The sequence below is a fragment of the Nerophis lumbriciformis genome, linkage group LG08 (assembly GCF_033978685.3).
Source record: "Nerophis lumbriciformis linkage group LG08, RoL_Nlum_v2.1, whole genome shotgun sequence".
Lineage (NCBI taxonomy): Eukaryota > Metazoa > Chordata > Actinopteri > Syngnathiformes > Syngnathidae > Nerophis > Nerophis lumbriciformis.
Window position 1 is genome coordinate 2,715,455 of NC_084555.2, and position 27,546 is coordinate 2,743,000.

Sequence of the window (27,546 nt, forward strand, 5' to 3'; positions counted from 1 at the left end):
TGTTCTAACCTTTGGTCTGTAGAGCCGTCCAGCTGACTGCAGGAATCGATATGTCCATGAACCAATGAAGACTGTGCAAAGGAAGAAGACAAGTAGCGCTCCGTCAGAAAGTCCCTATGTGGCGATACATTCGTTGTGTCCTCATTGGTTTCATCAACGCAACACGCAGCTTTTGCTTGGTTCTGAAGATCCTTAGAAGCTTTAAGTCCCCCGACCCCTTCCTCTCTGAGCTGCAGTTCTTTGATGCTCTCATCCAACAACTGGCTGACTCTCTCCAGCTCCTCTTTGTGCACCTCCTTCAGCTTCTTCATCTCCTCCTCCAACTTCCTCATCTCCTCCTCCTGTCGGAGTCGCTCCTCCTCGAGGCTCTGGAGACGGAGGGTGAATTTGGTTTCTTCCTCACCCAATCTCCTCACTGCCTTGTTTTCCTGCTCAAGTCTGTTCCTCAGCTCCAGCACTTCCCTGTTGAGCACCTCCTTCTCCTCTTTGGCCTGCTGCAACTCAGCGAAGTGACGCTGGAGCTCCTGCAGCTGCTCCTCCCTCTTGTTACGCTCCTCTTCCCAGCCTCTTTTTTGTTCTTCCAGTAAAGAAAGCACATGTTGGTGATTTGTCCTCTCCTGCTCCAGTTCGGCGCTTGCGCGAAAGGTCTTCTCCTTTTCCTCTTGCAGCCTGGCTCTCAGTTCGTGCAGGAAGTTTTCCGTCTCCATCTCACTATGCGTGCCTAAGCCTACTGCGCCCGTTTGAGAGCAAAAGCCTTCGCTTGCCGACTGCTCCATGGAGACGTCCTCCAGGCTGAGGTCTTCAATGTGGGAGCCATGCTGCTGTTTCTCATTAGGGACCTCTCCTCTGGGCTGATTTTTAAGGCGAAGAAAGCCCACGCTTGTCTGCATCACATAGAAAGCATAGATGCAAGTTTAACTTTTCCATTCAAATTCAATGTTTGCTGCTGTATATTTCCTTTAACAATGTCTGGGCACCCATGCAAACTTTGATGGGTTAGTTAGTTTTACTACGAGAACACCTGCATGAACATGAGATAACCTTTAAGAAGTATTTTTGTACAATGATTTTAAAGACAAAACATATTTTTTTCAAAATAAATTAAAAAACTATTTTTATTTTTTATTTATGTCTTCTGTAACTGTAAAATAGCAAAAAAAATTGTGACTATTTCCCCCCCAGCGGGTCAATGTTGTGTGTGAGCAACAGGAAGAAACGTTCCCGCTCCAGTGTTTCCCATATACCGTATATTACCAAATACCGTAGTAGCCCGGGCTTTTATTTCACAAAATGGGGTCAGACCCCAGGCGGCTATTAGGACATGGGCGGTTATTTGCACAAGGCTTTTATTTATTTTTGCACCAGCCTGCACCAGGCCATTATTTGGTTACAATGGTTATTGTCCAGTATTTTTTTTTCGTACAAAAAACTTTAAATGTAAAAGCTATTGTAAACATACAAACAAAAAAAACAAAAGATCAACATGAGGTAGGCTATCAAAAGACAAGAGATCAACAAGGCCTCAACATGGCAGTAGTGCAACAATTGTCAAATAGAATACCAATACTAAAAATAAATAAACTTTTTAAATAAAGCAGCCTACCGGGAAAAATAAAATTATGGTACCAAGTACTCAAGTATAAAACACACCATCAAAACAGAACAATAATACTGTCACTTAAATAAAATAAAGGCTACACTACTCCAAGTTTTAAATAAAGCAGCATACGTGATGTATCCACTGACACAAATTAGCATCAAGCTCGTCGCTCACTTTCTTCCTACCTCCACCAGATAAGCGAGCCCGTTTTCCATCGATTGCCGACTGAGATAGTAGTTCTCCCTTTTGTTGTTTCCAGTCTCGTACACGTTTTGGGTCAATGTTAAACTGCCTGGCCGCTGCCAAACCAGAATTCTGCTCCGCATACTTCACAACCGCTAGCTTGAACTTTAAGTCAAACTTACTGTTCTTCTTCCCCCTTAAAGTATTCCCATCCATCAGTTGTGGTGCACCGGTATCCTGTTCATTCAACTCACTGCTACTGTTGCTTGCCATGCTGAAACTTTTCCTCGTGGGTTTGTTGTGGTCGTTGAGTGTGTGTTACGCTATATGCGGTGACCCATTGCAATATGTTGATTACCGTATTTTTCGGACTATAAGTCGCAGTTTTTTTCATAGTTTGGCCAGGGGTGCGACTTATACTCAGGAGCGACTTATGTGTGAAATGATTAACACATTAGCGTAAAATATCAAATAATATTATTTAGCACATTCACGTAAGAGACTAGACGCATAAGATTTCATGGGATTTAGCGATTAGAAGTGACAGATTGTTTGGTAAACGTATAGCATGTTCTATATGTTATAGTTATTTGAATGACTCTTACCATAATATGTTACGTTAACATACCAGGCACGTTCTCAGTTGGTTATTTATGCCTCATATAACGTACACTTATTCAGCCTGTTCACTATTCTTTATTTATTTTAAATTGCCTTTCAAATGTCTATTCTTGGTGTTGGGTTTTATCAAATAAATTTCCCCAAAAGGTGCGACTTATACTCCGAAAAATACGGTACCCAGAATCCCCACGTAACGTCTGCTGTTACCGTAATGACCAGAATTACTGCACCTTTGCTTTTCCTTTTAGCTTATAAATTGGGCTTAATGAAATCAATATGATTCTAATCTAAATTATGCAAATAACAGCCCATGGGCGGCTATTTGGACATGGGCGGTTATTAGGAAGAGGCGGTTAATTCACAAAATGGGGTCAGACCCCGGGCGGCTATTAGGACATGGGCGGTTATTTGCACAAGGGCGTTTATTTGGTAATATACGGTATATATTTACTTGAGGCGGGCCACCACGTGTACATTTAAGGCGACTACATGTAAAATAATTACATATTTAAAAAACTAAATTAGAATTATTTTTTTTAAAGATTTGTCATACAGTAACATTTCACCTTGCAGGTGATGTATGTGCTTCCATCACCTCATGTTCCACAAAACAGACTACATTGTTCCTTTTAAAACTAAGAGTGTGAGGTTTGAGCAACAAGGCTTGTGTAGTTAGTCAGTACGCACACACAGTGGCACAGAACTACCCTTGAAGTTATGTCAACTTTGTTGTGTTAAAATCTCATTTAATAAACATTTGTACAAATTTGCTCTGCTGATTTTCGTTAACCTATTGTACGTTAGCATCGGAGCCAACCTTCATACCGTATACTTGTATTGCTTTTTAACAGTTTACACCAAACTGTATTGTTGATTTAACATGATTCCTACATGCATGTGCACTTCCTGTGTATATTAATGTCCTCCTTTGTGTGCTTAGTTTTACTGTAACTTCATTGTGGAGGTTTTTTTTTGCATTCTGATTTGTGATGAATCGGCTCATTCTAGGTGGCTAGCAATGCTGCTAATGGGATCAATGCATTCTGCCTCTAAATCACTCTAAAAATACATCAAAAAACAGCCAACTATACCTTATTTATATCCCATAACCAAGCTGTTATTGTAGGAGCTAACTGAGGAACTGTTTTTCTAGCGTGGTAACTAGAGGTGGGGGAAAATCGATTTTAGATGCCTCGCAATTCGGACATGACTATTATAAAATCGATTAGTAAAAGTCGATAATCGAGAATTTATTTATTGCAAATAATGTAATTAAGACAGTTCTAAAATTTGGCTTACAGCCATGTCAGAGAGATTATAGGGCACTTATGTTTCAGTTTTGCACACATTTCCATTAATTTGATAAATGTGATGGGAACTAATTTAACTGTTTCTAATTACAAATGGACTGTTTTTAAAAGTTGCAAGTGACTACAAAATTAGGCATAATAATGTGTTAATTCCACGACTTTATATATCGGTTGATATCGGAATCGGTAATTACGAGTTGGACAATATCGGCAAAAAAGCCAATATCGGACATCTCTAGTTACAACCCTAGCCCTAACTTAAAGACGTACCTGCTGTAGCTGTTTCTGCAGTGCTTGGATCTGACCAGCGAGTGACTGCACTTCCAGTTGGACCTCATCTCTGCTGGTTTGATCCTTCTGCAGGTTGGAGCTGAGCTTGGCAATGATCTCGTTGCGCTTTTCCACAGCCTGCTTCAATTGCTTCACAGAGTTGAAAAACAAAACCCATCAGAAAATGCATCAATCTTAGACAAAAGAGTCATCATTTGCATCAGTGCAGAAAAGAAGAAATGGTGAAACGAGCGCCTGCAAAGCACGGCTATGCACAAGTACTATCGAGATGGCGCATACCTGTAGCTCTTCGTTACTAGTGAGGACAAACAGCTCATTGTCCCCTAGCTCGTCAACAGGAGAGAAGCTTGGCTCCACGCTGAGTGGCTGAACCTTAGCATTGTTAGGATTTGACGCCTCCTGAGGGATGAAAGAACCGATTAAGCCGGTTTGCTTAGGAAAAAGTGCATTATGGGACTTGTCCAGGGTGTACCCTGCCTTCCACCCAAGTGCAGCTGGGAGAGGCTCCAGACCCCAGCCCCGCCCCGAAATAGACAAGCGGTAGAAAATGGATGGATGGATGTTGCAACTACTACATTTACCAAACAGACTGACAATGTTGAGTAAAAAAAAATGGCTTGTATACAGTGCCACAGTTAATCCGGGCCAAGTTGCTATGACAGCGGGGCTTGCAGGCAACATGATGGTTAGTGACCTATTTGTTTAATGTATATTTACTGAGCAGGGGGGCACGGGCTACTTGCTAAAGCATACAGTACAATAAGAATGCAAATCATTTTGACTTGTGCTGCATGTTAAGACCTTTGATTGGACATGCCACACAGCTGCAAATAATTAAAAAGAAAGATTCCAATAATCACCTCATGGACGGAGTTCTCGTCTGTCTTTTTACCATTGGCCGGCAAAAGCAGCGTGGGCTTTATGCGGGGGTCTTGCGTCGCACCGTCATCCTGCGAGACAGCCTGGCCCTTCCTCTTCGCCGTCTTTTTCGGCGCCCCCGCACCGCCGCTTTTCGCCCGTCTCTGTCGGAAGCTAGCAAGCTGCGCAGGAAGGACAGGGAGAGGTAGACGGACACGTAGGTCAGGACCGCCGAACACCACCACACTAGCATCATTATGCGAGTCAAAAAGGTGGAAAACCACTGAAGAAAAGGTGAAAATTCACTGAAGAGTGTGTTTTTGCTGATTGTCCCCGTGAATGAGCGTGCAAGAAGAAACGCCAACAGAGCATCCATGGAAAATAGTTCGATTTAGAAGAGAGAAAAAATAGACCAAAATCACAGCAAAATGTTAAAAAAAGAGACACGTTGTACATGTCATCAGTAAAAAAACAAAACTGCTCTGTTAGTTTTACCTAAAAATCACAGACAAAAATCTACATCAGCCTGTTTCTCACACTCCCTCTCTCTATCCTTTTTAAGCAGCTTAAATCAGAATGAAGTAGTTCACATTGTCAATATCTGACAAGCTGGTGGATGCTACCATCCGGGGAGCAGTTTTCCCAGATGTGGATCTTTTTACCACCTATGATAAAAACAACTATCTAAGCAGTGCACTGTGCTGAGGGATCAACAAACTCTGAATAAGGGATGGTATTTGTCCAGACCGAGGGAGGGAGGGTGGAGCCACACGCACGGACGCACGCACACACACTAAGAGGAGGGGAGAAAAATCTGTGGTTGCACATTCAATTTAAGATGACACGGCCCTGGGAGATCGACTTGTTGCTTTGTGTGATAGTGACTCACACGCATGCGCCTGTTTCCCCCACTTTAAAAGGAATGACGCTTTTGCAACGTCTTGCACGAGATTTATTTTAATTTTTTTCCAAGTGGCCTTCTACTGCTGCTTACAATGCTTGTGTAGTGCAATCCTCCTACTCAGCACCTCTGCTTGAGCGCTAATAATTCCTGTGAAAGACACAGAGCCATACAGGCTGTTCCCAGCCCAAGGCCGCTTACTTGTGATCGAGTACAATAGTGCAGTTCTTGTTTTGTTGAAGCCTGATTAGAAAAGGTATGAACATTTTCAAATGGAGGGAGAAATGTGACTTCTTTTTAATGTGCCATGCAGCACCAGATTACCATAGCAACAATGTGGGATGCAAGCAAAATCACGTTTGCCCTCACTGACAGTCCTGTGAATAGGTAACAAAAAGTGTGATCTCAGTTCACATTAACCTATAATTTAATTTTTAAAAAGACGGGGGAAAAAAACGAACACATTGTCACTAACAAGCAGTGCCATTTTATTTAAATGCTCCCTATTATTCAAAACCAACTGTTCTTATCTATTGTTACCTGCTGTTCTGTATATGAGATCTGCATCAATCCTGAACATTTTAAGTCAAACCATCAAGGCATTGCGGAGATATTTATAAACAATGTTGCCTTCTTTCATACTTCCGAGAAAAGAGCCGTTTGCCCCAATCGTGACGCCAGCGGGTAGAAATTTACACAAAGTGCTTTTCGCAAGTATGCCATTGGAGTCCGTGCTGTAGGAAATAAGCTCCATTTTTTCCACTATCCTTTTATTATGGGCCAGACTGTATATTTGACTTATTTACTATAATTCTACTTTCTGTATATTATACTTTAATATTTACGTATTTTGCTCATTGCATCAGGACGATCGCTTTTTTATTCAACATCATTCATTATTACTCACAGCAAACTTCATGAGATAATAAAACATCACTTACTGTACAATATCTGCTGTCATTAGGATGCCGACTGATAGAAGCTTGTTATAATCCAGTTTAGATAAAGAATGACTCATAATCTTCGCGAAGAAAAGATAGGTGGAACCAAGCGTCTTCTGGTGTCGTTCTCACCATTCCCGGGTCTAAATTGGCTGTCAAAGTGTACCAACTTGTCGGAATATGTCCTCATCCTTCTACTATCCAGGTGAGAGGCATTATGTATGATCTACAATAAACTTCCACAAGCAAGGAAGTGAGGAAGAAGCTTACCACTCGATGAGGTCGATATAGGCACACTAGCTTGTGATCATGGCACAGCTATAAATAGTCTGTGTTAGAACTTATAATAACAATATCACTAATACTTGGTTAATATTCAAGTCACGAAATGTAAATTGAGTATCGTTGGCAGTTTTTGGATGACTATTTGTTGGGTTTAATGGGCGGCATAGAAAATCTCCCATTGGCTCCGTTGTAAGCGACTTTTATTTACGAGTTAGAATGCGTTAAAAAAAATACATCTGTCGTCATCTCTCTCATAATTATTGTGAACAATAGACAAAATTCCCCAAAAAAGTGCAGTTCCCCCTTAAATTATATTTTTCTGCATTAAAAACACTTAATTGTAGTCTACATAAAGTGTGGTTCTTTGGTCAAAAATTGCATCTATAATGTTTTAACAGACGGTTTTCAAGCTGCTTTCTGACTGTCTCTCCATGATGTGCCATTTCGTGGGCGGTCTTATATCATACTTGCCAACCTTGAGACCTCCGATTTCGGGAGGTGGGGGTGGGCGTGGTCGGGATGGGACGTGGGCGTGGTTGGGGGCGTGGCTAAAAGGGGAGGAGTATATTTACAGCTAGAATTCACCAAGTCAAGTATTTCATATATATATATATATATATATAAGAAATACTTGACGTTCAGTGAATTCTAGCTATATATATATATATATATATATATATATATATATATAAATATAAATTTATTTTATTATATATATATATATGTATATATATATATATATATATATATATATATATATATAAAATAAATACTTGAATTTCAGTGTTCATTTATTTACACATATACACACACATAACACTCATCTACTCATTGTTGAGTTAAGGGTTGAATTGTCCATCCTTGTTCTATTCTCTGTCACTATTTTTCGAACCATGCTGAACACCCTCTCTGATGATGCATTGATGTGTGGCACGCACAAAAGTGCTTTCATCAAATGCACTAGATGGCAGTATTGTCCTGTTTAAGAGTGTCACAACATTGCTGTTTACGGCAGACGAACTGCTTTACGGTATACAAAAAAGTGACTGCTGTTGTTGTGTGTTGTTGCCACGCTGGGAGGACGTTAATGAAACTGCCTAACAATAAACCCACATAAGAAACCAAGAACTCGCCCTCCATCATTCTATAGTTCTAACGTGATTGGGCAGGTACGCTTTTTTATATTGTGGAGGACCTGAGTCCGCCTGAATTTCGGGAGATTTCGGGAGAAAATTTGTCCCGGGAGGTTTTCGGGAGAGGCGCTGAATTTCGGGAGTCTCCCGGAAAATCGGTTGGCAAGTATGTCTTATATACATCTTCTCCCCGCCATCTTCGTTGTAGTTTTTAGCGTTTCTATACAAAGTATGACAGATTAAGTTCAGAGTTACTATACACTACTTTGTATTAAAAATGGCAACAGCGGAAGAGGCATGTGCATGTACGAGCTAGTCTGCCCCACAACAAGAGGATAAAGAAAAAGAAGTAGCTTAATGACTACAGCGTAGAACTACAATGGCGGACCCCCGCCATTGTCACCAATTGGAAAAATGTCAACGAATGGGCAAATTCCAAACGGCTCGTTTCCTGGAAGTATAAAGGAAGGGAAGATTGTTTTATAAATATCTCTGCAATGCCTCCACGGTTTTATTTCAAACTTTTGGGACTTTTGCAGATCTCAAATACACAACAAAAAGTTCCAATAGGTAAGAAAAGTTGGTTTTGCTCAATAGCACTCCTTTAAAGCAAAGCAAGACAATGAAAAGTATACAAAACAGTGTGATTTACATAAAAAATAAATCACACGGCCCTACATGAACATAGTGTCTGTTGTCTCAGAGAATCGCGATCTCAGTTCTAAGCAAGAAAATCTTCGTCATCCATCTGTTCTCCATTCCCCTGGGGATTAAGTGTGAGCTGAAGCCTATCCCAGCTTACTTTAGTGCAAGAGGTATTCAATTACCTCATCAACCAACTGAATTCCCCCATTTGTGCTCCATAAAGTTTTTTCTAACGGTCTTCAGGGAAATTGTTTTGCAAGAAATTTCGACTGTACAGTGTACAAAAGCAGAACACCTTGATTGATCGCCCCACCTCTGTCCTTACTTACCAGCTGTCTCTGTGGCATGTTGTAGGATTTCTGTCATGAGGAACATCAGGGATTCAGTTCAAAATACTATAGCATCTATGGCATAGATTAGATGTACTGTAAATGCACCATTGAACTGCTTGAAATGAGTCTAAATTTAAGTGTTTGACAATTGTCAACAACAGTTGGTGGACTTTTACATCTGACATTTGCAATAATCACAGTGTTGGCGTTAATGCACTTTTTGTGTCTTTTAGACTTAGACTTCCTTTTTATTGTCATTCAAATTTGAACTTTACAGCACAGATAAGAACGAAATTTCGTTACATAAGCTCATATTAGTGCAGGATAAAGCAATAAGATGCATATATAAGTAAATAAATATTTATAAATAATATATATATAAAATAAATAAAAATAAATAAATATATATTAATATATATATATATAAATAAATAAATAGATTACTGTACAGATAAATATATTGCACTTTTGCATATGCATCCGCGTTTATGGATGCATGTTATATTGTCTTTTTTTATTCCAGTGAGTTAATCCATTTTGGGGGGAGTTGAGGGGATTATTTTAATGTGTTCAAGAGTCTTACGGCCTGAGGGAAGAAGCTGCTACAGAACCTGGAGGTTCTGCTACGGTGGCTGCGGAACCTCTTTCTAGAGTCCAGCAATGAAAACAGTCCTTGGTGGGGTTGGGAGGAGTCTCTGCAGATTTTCTGAGCCCTGGTCACTCAACGGCCTTTTGCGATGTCCTGCATTGAAATCAGAAAGGACGCGAATTGCCGGAAGTCTGCGCGTCCCCTGGGCTTGGATTCTTTTTTTTTACCGCTTGGTTTGTTTGTTCTGCATCTTTTTTTTTATCGATTATCGCTTTCTGCTCTGGAGAGGGAAGTCTGGAGGTCTCTGCTGGAGCTGTTGTGCCCGCGACCCGATTCCGGATAAGAGCTTGAAGATGGATGGATGAATGGATGGATGGATGAATCTCTTTCTTTGCTTATATTTGCCGGGTGAAATTATTAATTATTGGTGGACTTCAAAGTAATGCACTTTCCGGTACAATTTCTTATATTTTGTTTCGCCGAAAGTTTTGTCGATCACAAATACTGCATTTCCGGTATGAGGACTCCCGCGTGTACCGTATTTTTCGGACTATAAGTCGCAGTTTTTTTCATAGTTTGGCCGGGGGTGCGACTTATACTCGGGAGCAACTTATGTGTGAAATTATTAACACATTACCGTGAAATATCAAATAATATTATTTAGCTCATTCACGTAAGAGACTAGACGTATAAGATTTCCTCGGATTTAGCGATTAGGAGTGACAGATTGTTTGGTAAACGTATAGCATGTTCTATATGTTATAGTTATTTGAATGACTCTTACCATAATATGTTACGTTAACATGCCAGGCACCTTCTCATTTGGTTATTTATGCCTCATATAACGTACACTTATTCAGCCTGTTGTTCACTATTCTTTATTTATTTTAAATTGCCTTTCAAATGTCTATTCTTGGTGTTGGCTTTTATCAAATACATTTCCCCAAAAAATGCGACTTATACTCCAGTGCGACTTATATATGTTTTTTTTCCTTCTTTATTATGCATTTTCGGCCGGTGCGACTTATACTCCGGAGCGACTTATACTCCGGAGCGACTTATACTCCGAAAAATACGGTACCGTAATTGTTTTCGTCATGGCGAGCAATAAACCCAAGAAGCGAAGATTCAATGAAAAGTGGCTTAACGAGCCACTTTTCAGCAAATGGCTAACTTATGAAGAAGGAAAGATGTTTTGCACGCCATGTAAACGGGCTAAGAAAAAGAACACCTTTACGACCGGGTGCACTGATTTTCAAAGATCCAGCCTCACCAGGCACCAAGAAACATCATGTTACACCTTTCCTGCTTGTCTGCTCCCAGACCGTGGTGCCGACAGTTCCGCTCTTTGGTCGGAATGACGAGGCCGTCGATTTGTTACAACTCTTTATCTATGTTTTCCACAAAGCCAACCGGACATCCACCATGCTATTAACACTCCTGAACATGCTAGCCCTCCCTCTCCTAATTGGCCCACTCACTTACACACGTCACTCACCCCACATACCGCCTTTCTTAAAGGGGAACACACAGCTTATGGCCATCACGAAGCCAGAGATGAAATGCCAGAGGCATTGAGTGCCACTGTATTAAATGACATTGAAACTAACTTGCCAAATTCTAAGTTTGTTGGCATTATTTGCCATGAAAGTGTAGATGTGGCTGTTTTATATTGACTGATAATCTACACAGGGCTCGAATATAACCACAACATTTGCCATAATGCCCTCAAAAATGTACCAACATTTGCGGCAACACCTTTCCGTGACCGCCCTTGACTTTTCACTTGCTATTGGACAAAGGATATAATGGTCGATGGCATAATGATAAATAGCGATAAAATTCCAGACAGTTAGTAAAACGGTCTCCTCTATTAATTACCAAAATCCCTATTATTATTAATTCATTTGAGACAACTCGAAATCCGACACATGCGCACTATCATAACTTGACATATCAACCATGGCGTACTAACACCATTAATCTTGCTCCAGGGGTTTACCCTCAGAGTGTACTTAGTCAACAGCCATACATGTCACACTAAGGGTGGCCGTATAAACAACGTCAACACTGTCATAAACATGTGCCATATAGTGAGACCATATTAAACAATAATGACACACACAATTCGGGAGAATATTTGCACCGCAACACAATATAAACACAACAGAACACATTCCCAGAATTCCTTGCAGCACCAACTCTTCCGGGACGCTACAGTCATTTTCCCTCGCTTCCCGCCATGTGTTTAAGAGCGCACTGCTGTGTTTAGAGGGAGACAGGTGTGGACAATATTGGAGACACTTGTCCCCACACTAAAAGTATACAGCGAAGGAGAAAAACTATATGATGTTGCTTTCATTTTGACAATACAGCGTCCATCAGCTGCTGTGACATAGTTAATGAGGTGAGGAAACACGCTGTCACTCCTGTTTTTTGTTGTTGTTGGCCAAACTGTTGTACAAAACCCCACGGGGGCGTATGCATGCATGCATGCATTGGAACCCCTGCATGGAAAAAAAAATAATGTTTGCCTTGGTGGCCTTCTAACTTGCCTTGGTGCCCTAAAATATGAGCCCTCCTTTAAGGCAACACTTGCCTTGACCTTAAAAAGTTAGGGTTAGGGTTCGAGGCCTGTCTGCATACAGGTGAGAATAATCAATAAAATTGGTCATATGCATGTATGCCCTGGCACACGATTATCATAATCATGACCGAAGCAAAAAACTTTTATACTGAAATAAATACACCTACAACTTATTAAATGAAAATATAGAAAAAACCTACCGGCAGTGGTAAAGTTTAGATCCATAAAGAAAAGAAGTAAGTGAATGAATGTTTGTAACTGAATAAATATACAAATGCATAAAAATATGTTTTCTTTTGTATTATTTGTTTTAGTGAAATAAGTAACGTTTATGACAACCTTTTACCAAAACACAATATAGAATGTGATCTATAACAGGGTAATGCATACATTCATCATTTGTTTTCAAAACGTTTACAAAAAAGTGGCACCCCAAAAATGTACTGTGGGGCCCCATTTTTATGACTTGATGGGGTCCCTGGGACCCCATTTTGAACATTTCTAGCGCCAACACTGAATCACTTAATCACATGACTGTTAGTTATCGCCAAATTGAGAGACTTGGTTGAAATCATCTAGGCGTCCTGGTTATTTGTTATGGCAAAAATCAAGTACGTCCACGCGGCTGACCGGAAGTGACGCATATCACAACATTGGCGCGCCAGGTGCCGCGTGCTTAGGTAACGCTCAAAACAAACTGTTGTACTGAACCACAAGGGGGCGTATGCATGCATGCTTTGGAGCCCTTGCCTGGAAAAAAAATAATGTTTGCCTTGGTGGCCTTCTAACTTGCCTTGGCGCCCTAAAATATGAGCCCTCCTTTAAGGCAACACTTGCCTAGACCTTAAGAAGTTTAAATTCGAGGCCTGTCGAATGTCATATGTATGTGAAAAACATGCACCTGGGGATAGGTTGATTGGCAACACTAAATTGGCCCTAGTGTGTGAATATTGTCCGTCTATATATGTGTTGGCCCTGCGATGAGGTGGCGACTTGTCCAGGGTGTACACCGCCTTCCGCCCGAATGCAGCTGAGATAGGCTCCAGCACCCCCCGCGACCCCAAAAGGGACAAGCGGTAGAAAATGGATGGATATGCATGTATGCCCTGGCACACGATTGTCATAATCATGACCGATGAAAAAAACTTTTATACTGAAATAAATACACCTAAAACTTATGAAATCAAAATATAGAAAAACCTACCGGCAGTGGTTAAGTTTAGATCCATAAAGGAAAGAAGAAAGTGAATGAATATTTGTAAATTAATACATTTACATATGCATAAAAATGGGTTTTCTTTTGTATTTTTTTTTTTTAATGAAATAAGGAACGTTTATGACAACCTTTTACCAAAACACAATAAAGAATGTGAGCAATAACAGGATAATGCATAAATTTACCAATCGTTTCGAAAACGTTTACAAAAAAGTGGCACCCCAAAAATTTACTGTGGGACCCCATTTTTATGACTTAAAGGGGTCCCTGGGACCCCATTTTGAAAATTTCCTAGCGCCAACACTGAATCACTTAATCACATGACTGTTAGTTATCGCCAAATTGAGAGACTTGGTTGAAATTATCTAGGCGTCCTGGTTATTTCAATCAATCAATCAATATTTATTTATATAGCCCTAAATCACAAGTGTCTCAAAGGGCTGCACAAGCCACAACGACATCCTCGGTTCAGAGCCCACATAAGGGCAAGGAAAAACTCACAACCCAGTGGGATGTCAATGTGAATGACTATGAGAAACCTTGGAGAGGACCGCAGATGTGGGACACCCCCAAACAATGTTCCCTCTAATTTTCCATATGTGTGAGCAAACGCAAAAACTCCTTGAGCATTCAGTGGAGCACATGTGAGCGACGTCAGATGTGCACATGCACTGTGGTCACACCTGCAGCACACCTGTCCCAAACCTGACTAAATAACAAGTTCAATGTTTTATTATTGTAATCAAATGACAGCAGTCATTTCCATGAGATTATTTTCTAATATAATTGTTTTGGCCCAATTACAATGACTATAACATATTGTTTTTCATGAGCTGTGTACTAGTATTATATGTCTGGGTGGGGTACCTGCTTTGGAAATAATGTGTACCCCTTTCAGATATCGCATTTAGTTCCCACTAAAACATTCACATGTTGCACAATGAGATGTAAACATGGGATCATGTGTACATTCCTGTAACTTTCTGTTTGTAAAACATATCTTTATTAGTATTTATTTAATATAATAACATCATTTCATGATTACGGTTCGGGTTCGGTACCTCCAACAAGGTTAAGAACCACTGGTCTGGCATAATATTGTGAAATTCCAGTCCACAGTGGATCTAACATAATAGTGATAGTCCAGTCCATAGTGGGGTTTGTTATGGCAAAAATCAAGTACGTCCACACAGCTGACCGGAAGTGACGCATCTCACAACATTGGCGTGCCAGGTGCCGCGTGCTTAGGTAACGCTCAAACACATCCATCCATCCATTTTTCTACCGCTTGTCCCTTTTGGGGCGTGCTGGAGCCTATCAGCTGCATTCGGAACAGAAGTAAGCTAAAAAGAATCCACCCATCCATCCATTTACTACCGCTTGTCCCTCTTGGTGTGGCGGGGGATGCTGGAGCCTATCTCAGCTGCACTCGGGCGGAAGGCGGGGTACACCCTGGACAAGTCGCCACCACATCACAGGGCCAACACAGAAAGACAGACAACATTCACACACTGGAGCTAATTTAGTGTTGCCAATAATACGGTTGTTTAATTTACTTGCCTAATGAGTTTGCTGGCATAGTTTTGAAAATATGTAATTTTATGTCTTTGATAATGACTGATGTAGATGTCGTCTCACTAGCCGCGTCTTAAGCGCGGCATTTGGTTTTTAAGTTAAATTGTCGTAGATCGGGCTAAAACCTAAGCACTGAATTTGCACGAGTTAAAAGCAAACATTCATTAAAGTGGTGTTAATAAAGAGTATTTATCAGTAAACTACGCCAACCCATAACAAAAGAGTTGGCTAAATGTTAGCATGCCAACATTAGCGTGCGCCGCAACTAACCTTAGCTCTCCCAGCCTCCAGTTTCCTCTGGCGTTCATCTTCATCCATCCCTCAGTTAGGACGAAACTAATACAAGGACAGACGCCCTGCATCGGCTGGGGGAAAAAACACGAAACTTGTTCCCTCCAAACATAAAGTTATCTTGCGTAAATCTATAAAACTTGGCCGAGACAAAAACAAGTGTCAAACGGGATATTCAATATGGCCGCCAAGAAGGTTTAAACCCGCCCTCGGTGAAGCTTCCGGGGGGAATTAGCCAATCAAATCGTGAGGTTTCAAAATGTTGGCCAATGGACGTCAATGTGAATTCACCAGGGGGGAAAAAAAGACCCGCCTCCGAAAAACTAGTTGACCAATCAAATTAAAGAATGAAACCAATACGGCGACTCAAATGTTTGGTATTTTTATTTTTATTTTTTATTTTTTTTAATTGAACAACAAACATACATTTATAATTCACACAAAAGTCAAGGCACTTTCAACATTGAGGAAAGAAAACAAAAGCAAATACAGATAGAGTAATAATACTAAAAAATTAGACAAAAACAAAAACAAAAGGCAAAAAGGGCTACCTAAATCACTTAAAATGTTTTTTTTAACAAATATATCAATTTAAGGGCCTTTGTACTCTTAATCATTCTCCAAGATTTGATTGATGATTGGTGACTGATTTGTGTGATGACTGTATTATGATGATAGTATATATATTTGTACCATGAATTGGTTAATATGGATCCCGACTTAAACACGTTGAAAAACGTATTCGAGTGTTACCATTTAGTGGTCAATTGTACGGAATATGTACTGTACTGTGCAATCTACTAATAAAAGTTTCAATCAATCATCCCGATAAGCCTATTAGAAAATGTAGGCCTTACTTTCATAAATCGAAATTTATGTAGAAAACATTTTGCCTGGAGCATAATAATGTTGACAAACATTTCCATGTTACAGTCGTTTATAAAAAATACAAAATTTGATCTCTTCTGGCGACTCAAATTTAGTGAAGGTGGATAATGAATGTGAGTGTGAATGTTGTCTGTCTATCTGTATTGGCCCTGCGATGAGGTGGCGACTTGTCCAGGGTGTACACTGACCTCCGTCCGAAAGGGAAAAGCGGTAGAAAATGGATGCATGGATATTGATTTGTTTTTTAAACAGATGCTTTTCTTAGACTGTGCAAATTATATTGCGTCTTAAAATGTTATTTTTGTGTCTTAAAAAGTTTTTTTTTGCCAAACGAGCCCGCCTTCTGCCTGTGTGGAGCTGAGATAGGCTCCAGCACCCCTTGAGGGACAAGCGGTAGTAAATGGATGGATGGATGGTATTATAAGCAGAGGTGGGTAGTAACGTGCTACATTTACTCCGTTACATCTACTTGAGTAACTTTTGGGATAAATTGTACTTCTAAGAGTAGTTTTAATGCAACGTACTTTTACTTTTACTTGAGTATATTTATAGAGAAGAAACGCTACTTTTACTCCGCTACTTTTATCTACATTCAGCTCGCTACTCGCTACTAATTTTTATCGATCTGTTAATGCACGCTTTGTTTGTTTTGGTCTGTCAGACAGACCTTCAAAGTGCCTGCCTTACTGGTGACGTTTCACTCCGTTCCACCAATAAAATGCAGTCACTAGTGACGTATGACTCCGTTCCACCAATCAGATGCAGTCACTGGTGACGTTGGACCAATCAAACAGAGCCAGGCGGTCACATGACCTGACTTAAACAAGTTGAAAAACTTATTGGCGTGTTACCATTTAGTGGTCAATTGTACGGAATATGTACTGTACTGTGCAATCTACTAATACAAGTTTCAATCAATCAATCAAAAGTGTGAAGGAAAAAAGACACTTTTTTTATTTCAAACGTACATCCCGTCACAAGCCAAAGACTGACTGCACAGTTCCTGTCTTCACAATAAAAGTGCCGCTCCATCGCGCCTGCGCTTTCAAAATAAGAGTCTCCGAAAGCCAGCGTAAACAAGCTAGCAAGCTACGGAATTTGCCGCCAATGTATTTCTTGTAAAGTGTGTGAAAACGAATATGGAAGCTGGACAAATAAGATACCAAAAACCAACCACTTTCATGTGGTCTTAGACAGAAAGGAGGAACTTTTTTTCTCCTGCATTTGAAAACGTGGACGTTAAGCACTGCTGTCTGATTACAATCAATGCAAGTCATCAGAATCAGGTAATACACCAACTTATATTCTTGTCAACATGAAAGAAAGGAATCTATATGTGTTAAACATGCATGTATATTCATTAAAACACCTTTAACATGTAAACAAAAACGGCAAAAATAAATAAATATAAATGATGTACTGTATATATCAATGTATGTGTATATATGTATATATATATATATATGATATGTGTGTGTGTATGTTACTCATCAGTTACTCAGTACTTGAGTAGTTTTTTCACAACATACTTTTTACTTTTACTCAAGTAAATATTTGGGTGACTACTCCTTACTTTTACTTGAGTAATAAATCTCTAAAGTAACAGTACTCTTACTTGAGTACAATTTCTGGCTACTCTACCCACCTCTGATTATAAGCAATCGTTCTACTCACTGCCTTCACTGTAGCTACACCAAAATACCACCGACAGGGGGCAGCAACGTTCTGCTTTAGTCTAGTACACAAATAAATCACAAAATATATGTCGTGATGTATAAATAGGCTAGCATATGTGTTCTTAACATAATAAAAAATTATGTATATTTATTTATTCTGAAGTGGAATTTTACTGTGTTTTTGTGAGTCGAAGCCGCTTAGCAGGGGACATTCCAGGTGAACATGTTTGCTATATAACCTCGACACATGGGCGATATATACTATTTCAATATATACTATTTACAATGAGTGTTACATAAGTATTCGTAAACGGCGATTAAAAAATAAAAATATCACAAAAAGCATCGCCCGAACAGGGACTTGAACCCTGGACCCTCAGATTAAAAGTCTGATGCTCTACCGACTGAGCTATCCGGGCTCTACTGACGGTGCCATCCACAGTGATTAATACTCTGTGAATATTTCCAGCATCCGGTGATGAATCAATCAGTGTACTTTATTCTAATATTATTTTAATATTGTTAACCCAATCAGTTGCACCTCCGTCCAACCTTGTTCAATATATTCAACAAACATTTGGCCAATGACAAAGCACCCGGCTTTTTCCGGCTTCATGAGCATATTTCAACATTTAACCAATCACAGAGGATATAGAACGACATTCTGCAACGACATTTTGCAACCCCCCATGAAAGGCAGAGTCTTTTAAACTATCCATCCATTCATACATTTCCTACCGCTTGTCCCGTTCGAGGTCGCGGGGGGCCTATCTCAGCTGCATTCGGGCGGAAGGCGGGGTACACCCTGGACAAGTCGCCACCTCATCGCATACACTTGCCAACCTTGAGACCTCCGATTTCGGGAGGTGGGGGGAGGGGGCGTGGTAGAGGGGTGTGGTTGGGGGCGTGGCTAAGAGGGGAGGAGTATATTTACAGCTAGAATTCACCAAGTCAAGTATTTCATATATATATATATATATATATATATATATATATATATATATATACAGGGGCGCCGAAAAGGGGGGGTAAAGGAGACGGATTCTAGGGGCCCATGATGGAGGGGGGCCCAGAGAGGCCCCTAATGATGATGAAATTATAATACAGAAAAAATAATGACACTGTGTTGGGGGCCCTGTAAAGATTCTTTTCATGGGGCCCAAAATCCCTAGCGGCGCCCCTGTGTATATATATATATATATATATATATATAAGAAATACTTGACTTTCAGTGAATTCTAGCTATAAATATATATTTCTTTTATTGTATATATATATATATATATATATATATATATATATATATATATATATATATATATATATATATATATAAAAGAAACACTTGAATTTCGGTGAATTCTAGCTATAAATATATATTTATTTTATTGTATATATATATATATATATATATATATATATATATATATATATATATATATATATATATATATATATATATATATATACACAGGTAAAAGCCAGTAAATTAGAATATTTTGAAAAACTTGATTTATTTCAGTAATTGCATTCAAAAGGTGTAACTTGTACATTATATTTATTCATTGCACACAGGAGATGGAGATTTCAAGTTCCAACAGGACTTGGCGCCTGCACACAGCGCAAAATCTACCCGTGCCTGGTTTACGGACCATGGTATTTCTGTTCTAAATTGGCCCGCCAACTCCCCTGACCTTAGCCCCATAGAAAATCTGTGGGGTATTGTGAAAAGGAAGATGCAGAATGCCAGACCCAAAAACGCAGAAGAGTTGAAGGCCACTATCAGAGCAACCTGGGCTCTCATAACACCTGAGCAGTGCCAGAAACTCATCGACTCCATGCCACGCCGCATAAACGCAGTAATTGAGGCAAAAGGAGCTCCAACCAAGTATTGAGTATTGTACATGCTCATATTTTTCATTTTCATACTTTTCAGTTGGCCAACATTTCTAAAAATCCCTTTTTTGTATTAGCCTTAAGTAATATTCTAATTTTGTGACACACGGAATTTTGGATTTTCATTTGTTGCCACTTCAAATCATCAAAATTAAATGAAATAAACATTTGAATGCATCAGTCTGTGTGCAATGAATAAATATAATGTACAAGTTACACCTTTTGAATGCAATTACTGAAATAAATCAAGTTTTTCAAAATATTCTAATTTACTGGCTTTTACCTGTATATATATATATATAAAAGAAATACTTGAATTTCAGTGTTCATTTATTAACACATATACTTGTTGAGTTAAGGGTTGAAATGTCCATCCTTGTTCTATTCTCTGTCACTATTTTACTAACCATGCTGAACACCCTCTCTGATGATGCATTGCTGTGTGGCACGCACAAAAGTGCTTTCATCAAATACACTAGATGGCAGTATTGTCCTGTTTAAGAGTGTCACAACATTGCTGTTTACGGCAGACGAACTGCTTTACGGTAGACCAAAACGTGACTGCTGTTGTTGTGTGTTGTTGCCGCGCTGGGAGGACGTTAATGAAACTGCCTAACAATAAACCCACATAAGGAACCAAGAACTCGCCCTCGATCATTCTACAGTTATAACGTCATTGGGCAGGCACACCGTTTATATTGTGGGAAAGGCGGACTCAGGTCCGCATGGACCTGAGTCCGCCTGAATTTCGGGGGATTTTCCGGGAGATAATTTGTCGCGGGAGGTTTTCGGGAGAGGCGCTGAATTTCGGGAGTCTCCCGGAAAATCCGGGAGGGTTGGCAAGTATGTCATCGCAGGGCCAACACAGATAGACAGACAACATTCACACACTAGGGCCAATTTAGTGTTGCCAATCAACCTATCCCCAGGTGCATGTCTTTGGAGGTGGGAGGAAGCCGGAGTACCTGGAGGGAACCCACGCAGTCACAGGGAGAACATGCAAACTCCACACAGAAAGATCCCGAGCCTACTAATCGCCATCAAATCAAAAACAACATTTTACACTTTTTAAAAAAAATAATTTGGTAGCATTTACTACTTTGTTAGCTCAAAGACTCATTGTGCTAAATTGGAACCTCCCTGCCCCACCCGCTGGATACAAAATATTCTTTATTTTCTTAAATTGGAAAAAGTTATGCTGGCATTGAATCCTTGTTCTGTGAAATTTCAAGAAGTATGGAGTGCTTTCCTAAAATGTGTAAAAGAGACTGATTCCAAGTTTAACACCGATTGAAAAGTAATTGAAATGTAGATCATTGATGAGCCTTTTGTTTGCTTTTGTGTCATTGCTGCACTGTTGGGGACATTTAGAAGTGCAGTTGTCTGTGGCTTCATGTCAATACTTGCCTGTACCTATTAGACCAGTGGTTTTTGTCCCGGGTTCGATCGAACCCTAGGGGTTCGGTGAGTCGGCCTCAGGGGTTCGGCAGAGCCTCCGCCGCAGCGGTCAAGACACACCAGACTCATGAATTGATTAACGTGGACCCCGACTTAATTAAACAAGTTGAAAAACTTATTGGGGTGTTACCATTTAGTGGTCAATTGTACGGAATATGTACTGTACTGTGCAATCTACTAATACAAGTTTCATTCAATCAATCAATCAATCAATCAATCGTGTAAATAAAAACTTCTCCCTATCGGCGTATCTGTACTGTAAAGTTAACATTTGAATGACAATAAAAAGGAAGTCTAAGTATTATGGATACCCCCAAACAATGTTCCCTCTAAATTTCCATCTGATTTGCAGGTTGTCATGACTTGGACTTTGGCTTGGTTTGTTCTCCCGTGGTGCAAATGAACTGGACTGGTCAAGGCTTGAAGGTGGGTACATGATTTATTTTAAACTATCAAAAAAGGAATAAACAAAAAGCGCGCACAGTGGCGGAGAATAAAACTAGACTTTAAACACAAAACTTGCACATTGGCAGAAACTATGAACAATTAAACAAAACACTAACTGTGGCTTAACAAACAAAAACTTACTTGGCATGGAACCGGCATGAAAAAAAGAGTAGCAAGGGTCATCAGGGTGTGGAGAGTGTGCAGGAGCATAAATGTGGTGAGGTCGTCAGGCCGAACAACAGAAAATGAATGAACTTAAATACTATGGACATGATTAGTGAAAGCAGGTGCGTGACTCAAAACGTGAAACAGGTGCGTGACGTGACAGGTGAAAACTAATGGTTGCTATGGTGACCAGACAAGGGAGTGAAAAGACAGAAAGTAAACAAAACATGACTTAAAGCAAAACATGATAATACAGACATGACACAGGTGTGTCATTTGTTGTGAGTTCATGCACTGTGTTGGTTTTGTTCTTTGAACAAGGTGATGTTCATGCACGGTTCATTTTGTACACTAGTAAAAAAAAACATATAACTTTGTCTTGAATTTGAAAAAAAATAATAAAATAAAACATTTTATTTTTCACTAAAGAAGGGTTCGGTGAATGTGCATATGAAACTGGTGGGGTTGGGTACCTCCAACAAGGTTAAGAACCACTGACTTAGACTGATGTCCATTTTCAATAAAAATCATAAATGAACAATAAGCTACAAGTAAAGTATATTTATTTAAATGTATTGTACACAATACATTCAAAGTAATTCAACAAGTTATGTGTATATTGAGGTGAGAGAATAGTGAGTGGGACGTGTATAATAGAAAAGTATTTCCTTACCTCAAGTCCACTGTGTAGTCTTTGCACAATTACCTACCTCTGGTTTATATTTAAGGTTAGTGTGTGCTGTACCATTTTCTTTGTAAATATTTTTGTACATGGTTTTTAATGTACATCTGACTGGATGTTCTAGATCAGGGGAGGGCAATTCATTTTTACCGGGGCCCGCATGAGCAACCCGAGCACTGCTGGAGGGCCACACCGACAATATTTCAATCAAATTTTGCTCAAATTATTTTTGATATACCATAAGATAAATAATAATAATAATTTAATTTAACCAAACTTAATGTTATACAAAAGCAGATTGCTTTTGATGGTTTTATTTTTAACACTGTCTTACACAACACTTCCTGATGTATAATACAATGCAAAAATGTCAATTTCTGTCACTTTATCCTGCATCCTCTTTAAAAGTCCAACATTTTTCCCCGTCAGATTTGGACAACCATCTGTTGTCACACCTGCCAGCTTGTCCCATTTCAGTCCTAACATGTCCAAACACGCATTTACCTATGTGAACAAGTCATTACCTGTGGTTGTCTCTTTAATTGACTGCATGTCTAATCCAGCTACTCCGTGATTTGAAAGTCTGCAGTTATCCCACGTAAAAAGATGAGCAGCTGGGCAGTGTCACGTACATTGCAGCTCTCATCCAGCGAAAAACAGTCAAAGTCGGCCGTTCTATTCTTCAGCTGAAGCTCCAAGTTTCCAGCGATGGTCTCAACCCGCCTCGTTACAGTGCGTCGGGAGAGTGACACGTTCTCAAATGCGCCCCTCTTCTCCGGGCATATCAGCGCAACAGAGTCCAAAAAGCACTCCTTAATAAACTCTCCCTCAGAAAACGCCTTACTTTTTCTGGCGATTTTGTGAGTAATGACAAAACTTGTCCTGACGGCGGCATATCTGGGGGTGTGAAATTTGGCAAAAAGTCCTTGTTGGGTTTGCAGTTTTACCATCAACGCATCAGCCTCCCTTGCGCGCACTTCATCAGACAGATTCCGGTATTTTTCCTCGGGCTTCGTCGTGTAGTGGCGATTCAAATTATATTCTTTAAGCACACTCGACATAGATACTTTTTAAAAATGTATTTTGTAATTTATGATTGGCCTCACGCGGGCCGGACAGGGACGCACAAAGGGTTCACACCCATCATTCATTCAGGTGTGAATGAATGATGGGTTCTACATGTAAAGCGACTTCGGGTACTTAGAAAAGCGCTATATAAATCCCAGGTATTATTATTATTATGTGGCCCGCGGGCCGCAGAATGCCCAGGTCTGTTCTAGATGGTTGTATTTTGTGTTGTTGTATGTGTAATAAAACATGCAACTTTACTATTTATCTTTTCTCTTTGCAGTACATTGTCTCAGAACTGATGTATGTGAAGTGAATTCATTAACTCATATTATGTTCTACATAAGGTGAATGTTTGTATTCAACTTGGAGAAAGCGAACCACCAGGTTTAAGTAAATAATGGTTGAACCCATAATAAATTAAGGAGCCTTAGTTGGACTGGAATTCGCTCTCTCACGAGAAAAGGCAAGAAATTCAGACTTCGGAATGCAAAAGTGATAGCTCTATCCTGGAGGAGAGACTCCATGCCTATCTTCAAGTCGACATTTAAGTTACTACATATAGAGGTTGTTTTTCGGTCACTTACACATGAACATCTCCTTACAAGGTCAGGTTGTACTCTCCTGAATTAACACACACCCAGACAGAAAAAGAAGGATGTGGGGTGGGCGTGGCCTGCGGACCTGCAGCGAAGCGGACCTGTTCGAGATCAACGACAGGTGCGTAGATGACCCAGCTGGGAGTGTTTGTCTGATCACCTGTCGCTCTGTTAAAGGCAGCAGTCGGGAAGGAGAAGGGAGAGTTGTTGATGGCGGTTGGTGAAGCACGAGCACCAACGAGAGCGAGAGAGAGAGAGCAAGACAGACGACACTCTGGAGAGAAACCATTCGTGTGCTCGATTGAGAGAAAAGACAACTGCTGAAAAGCACCCCGAAAGACTTTGCACTTTTATTGTCAAATAAAACAGTGTGTGTCAACCTGGAAGAGCCTGGCATGTCGGTAATTGGTGGTCCGAAGAACCCGGAGGAGCAAGACCTCCACAAAGGAATATAAGATTGTGGTTCGGTTCCTCCAAGTTAGGAGAGACACATTTTTTGACCTGACCTCCTCCAGGAACTGCAGTCCAGTATAATGACGCTCACTTGTAATAAAGCAACTTTTGGTTCAGTAAAGCGTCTCCGACGTCTCTTTTTGATCCAGCCGCACTGCCATGTCACCCTTCTGTCCAGACGAGGATGAAAAGACCGGAAATACACACCATACTCAAGTGGGAAACACTAAAACGTTAAAAGTACATCAAACAAGCCGTTAAAGTAGCGGTCACTGCAAACCCGTACATTCTTCGGCTATGCTCCCTTGTACTGGAGTGCGGCGTACTTTGTTCGTCTTTTATCATAAAATCTTGCAATCTTCCGCCATTCTTGATAACCTCTCGAGGAACTCTGAAGAAATGTTTATCCTTTTCACCATTTAAATGGTTCGTACAGCCGAAAACAACGCAAACATAGGGCATTTTTCTTCAAGAAAGGCTAAATGGCATCTAGTACCTTTCAAAAAGTCTGCGGGCTATAGAGCGTTTTCTATTGGGGCTCCAGTACTATAGAATGCCCTCCCGGTAACATCTTAAAACTCATTTGTATACTCTAGCCTTTAAATAGACCCCCTTTTTTAGACCAGTTGATCTGCCGTTTCTTTTCTTTTCTTCTCTGCCCCCCTCTCCCTTGTGGCCCCACTATGGACTGGACTCTCACTATTATGTTAGATCCACTATGGACTGGACTTTCACAATATTATGTCAGACCCACTCGACGTCCATTGCATCCGGTCTCCCCTTGAGGGGGGGGGTTACACACATATGCGGTCCTCTCCAAGGTTTCTCATAGTCATTCACATCGACGTCCCATTGGGGTTGTGAGTTTTTCCTTGCCCTTATGTGGGCTCTGTACCGCGGATGTCGTTGTGGCTTGTACAGACCTTTGAGACACTTGTGATTTAGGCATACTTGCCAACCCTCCCGAATTTTCCGGGAGACTCCCGAAATTCAGCGCCTCTCCCGAAAACCTCCCGGGACAAATTTTCTCCCGAAAATCTCCCGATTTTCAGCCGGAGCTGGAGGCCACGCCCCCTCCAGCTTTATGTGGACCTGAGTGAGGACAACCTTTTTTTTTATGATGGGAGGACCACAGGGTGACAAGAACTAAATCATCCAGACTAGAGATAAATTGTATTATTATGTTTATCTTACCTAAAAATAAATATATTTATTAATTTAAAAAAAAAAAACTGAATACATTTTTACTATATTTTGCTAAAAACATCAAAATTAATTGTATTTTTATTTGTATTTTTTCTGACTCCTTATTACATCCAGCCGTAGAATTATACATTAAAATAAACATATTGGAAATAATTAATAATTAAATGATCATAATAATTCATTTAAAATGATCATATTTAATTATTAAAATAATTGCTTGTTTATCAACAACTTTAGCATTTTATTCATCACATTTTGAAGCTCTCAGAAGCCAAGTTATGTTATATTCCTTAAGATTTATTTATGCAAGTTTGAAGTATCAATTATCTAAACACAGTTTTGTTTGCATATTTTCAGGATGTAGAGAGATATATATATATATATATATATATATATATATATATATATATATATATATATACATATATATATATAATAATAATAATATATCGAAAGAAACCTGATTGCCCCCTCAACGGGGGGTGCTTACAAACATCAGTTGTCTACCAATCTAAGGTAATACGCAAGGACATTAACACATCCGACACATATGTAGGATTAACCGAGGGAGAATTCAAAACCAGATGGAACAATCACAAGGCTTCTTTCAGGAACAAAAACCTGCGAAATACCACAGAACTCAGCAAACACATTTGGGACCTCAAAGACAATAATGTTGAATATTCAATAACATGGCAAATTCTTGCATCCAGCACACCTTACAATAGTGGTAATAAAAGATGCAACCTATGCTTGAAAGAGAAACTGTTTATTATTTACCGTCCAGACCTGTCATCCCTCAACAAGCGCAGCGAAATTGTAACAGCATGCCGCCATAGACGGAAACACCTCCTAGGTAACACATGAGCCAATCACCACGCCCCTAGGCCAGCCTGTACCCACCCACTCTGTGCCCTATATAAACCATGGTATGCGAATGCTCCCATTAAAATCTCCTGACGATTGAGGGTACCCCCCCTCATGAAACAGGCCTGTAGAGATGAAATAGTCTTGTGATTTTTTCCCACACATACATATATATATATATATATATATATATATATATACATATATATATATGTATATGTATGTATATATATATATGTTTGAAATACTTGACTTGGTGAATTCTAGCTGTCAATATACTCCTCCCCTCTTAACCACGCCCGCGCCCTCAACCACGCCCCCGTCCCACCCCCCGACCCCCCACCCCCCCACATCCCGAAATTGGAGGTCTCAAGGTTGGCAAGTATGGATTTAGGGCTATATAAATAAACATTGATTGATTGAAATCAGACGCTGGCGTGATATTCAATGAGCCGGACTTGACGTGATTTTGCATCCAAGCAATTAGTTGTAAAATGGATTGAAACAGCCGCAATTTATTCTCCAAAACCCAAAACCAGTGAAGTTAGCACATTGTGTAAATGGTAAATATCAATCAATCAATGTTTATTTATATAGCTCTAAATCACAAAAGTCTCAAAGGGCTGTACAAGCCACAACGACATCCTCGGTACAGAGTCCATATAAGGGATGTCGATGTGAATGACTATGAGAAACCGCATATGTGGGTAACCCCCCTCTCTAGGGGAGACCGAAAGCAATGGATGTCGAGTGACATAATATTGTGAAAGAACAGTCCTTAGT

The 27,546-nt window shown here is 39.9% G+C and overlaps 1 protein-coding gene and 1 non-coding gene across 7 annotated transcripts in view; both read right to left on the bottom strand.

Annotated features, from left to right (window-relative positions):
- Positions 1–15,563, bottom strand: part of pcnt (pericentrin) — a 92,339-nt gene extending 76,776 nt beyond the window's left edge. For 5 of the 6 annotated variants that reach the window (XM_061968115.2, XM_061968116.2, XM_061968117.2 and 2 more), the window contains exons 1-6: positions 15,338–15,563; positions 9,098–9,127; positions 4,866–5,045; positions 4,285–4,404; positions 3,985–4,134; positions 10–884 (exon numbers count right to left, since the gene is read on the bottom strand). In XM_061968115.2, the coding sequence (XP_061824099.2) occupies positions 10–884; positions 3,985–4,134; positions 4,285–4,404; positions 4,866–5,045; positions 9,098–9,127; positions 15,338–15,385 (1,403 nt within the window). In that variant the 5' untranslated portion in view covers positions 15,386–15,563. The remainder of the gene's footprint in view (positions 1–9; positions 885–3,984; positions 4,135–4,284; positions 4,405–4,865; positions 5,046–9,097; positions 9,128–15,337) is intronic. The other variant, XM_061968118.2, reaches the window with a different exon arrangement.
- Positions 15,564–18,268: 2,705 nt separating this feature from the next.
- trnak-uuu (transfer RNA lysine (anticodon UUU)) lies at positions 18,269–18,341 on the bottom strand. Its single transcript has one exon. It is a non-coding gene; the product is annotated as a tRNA-Lys (tRNA).
- Positions 18,342–27,546: the final 9,205 nt, after the last annotated feature.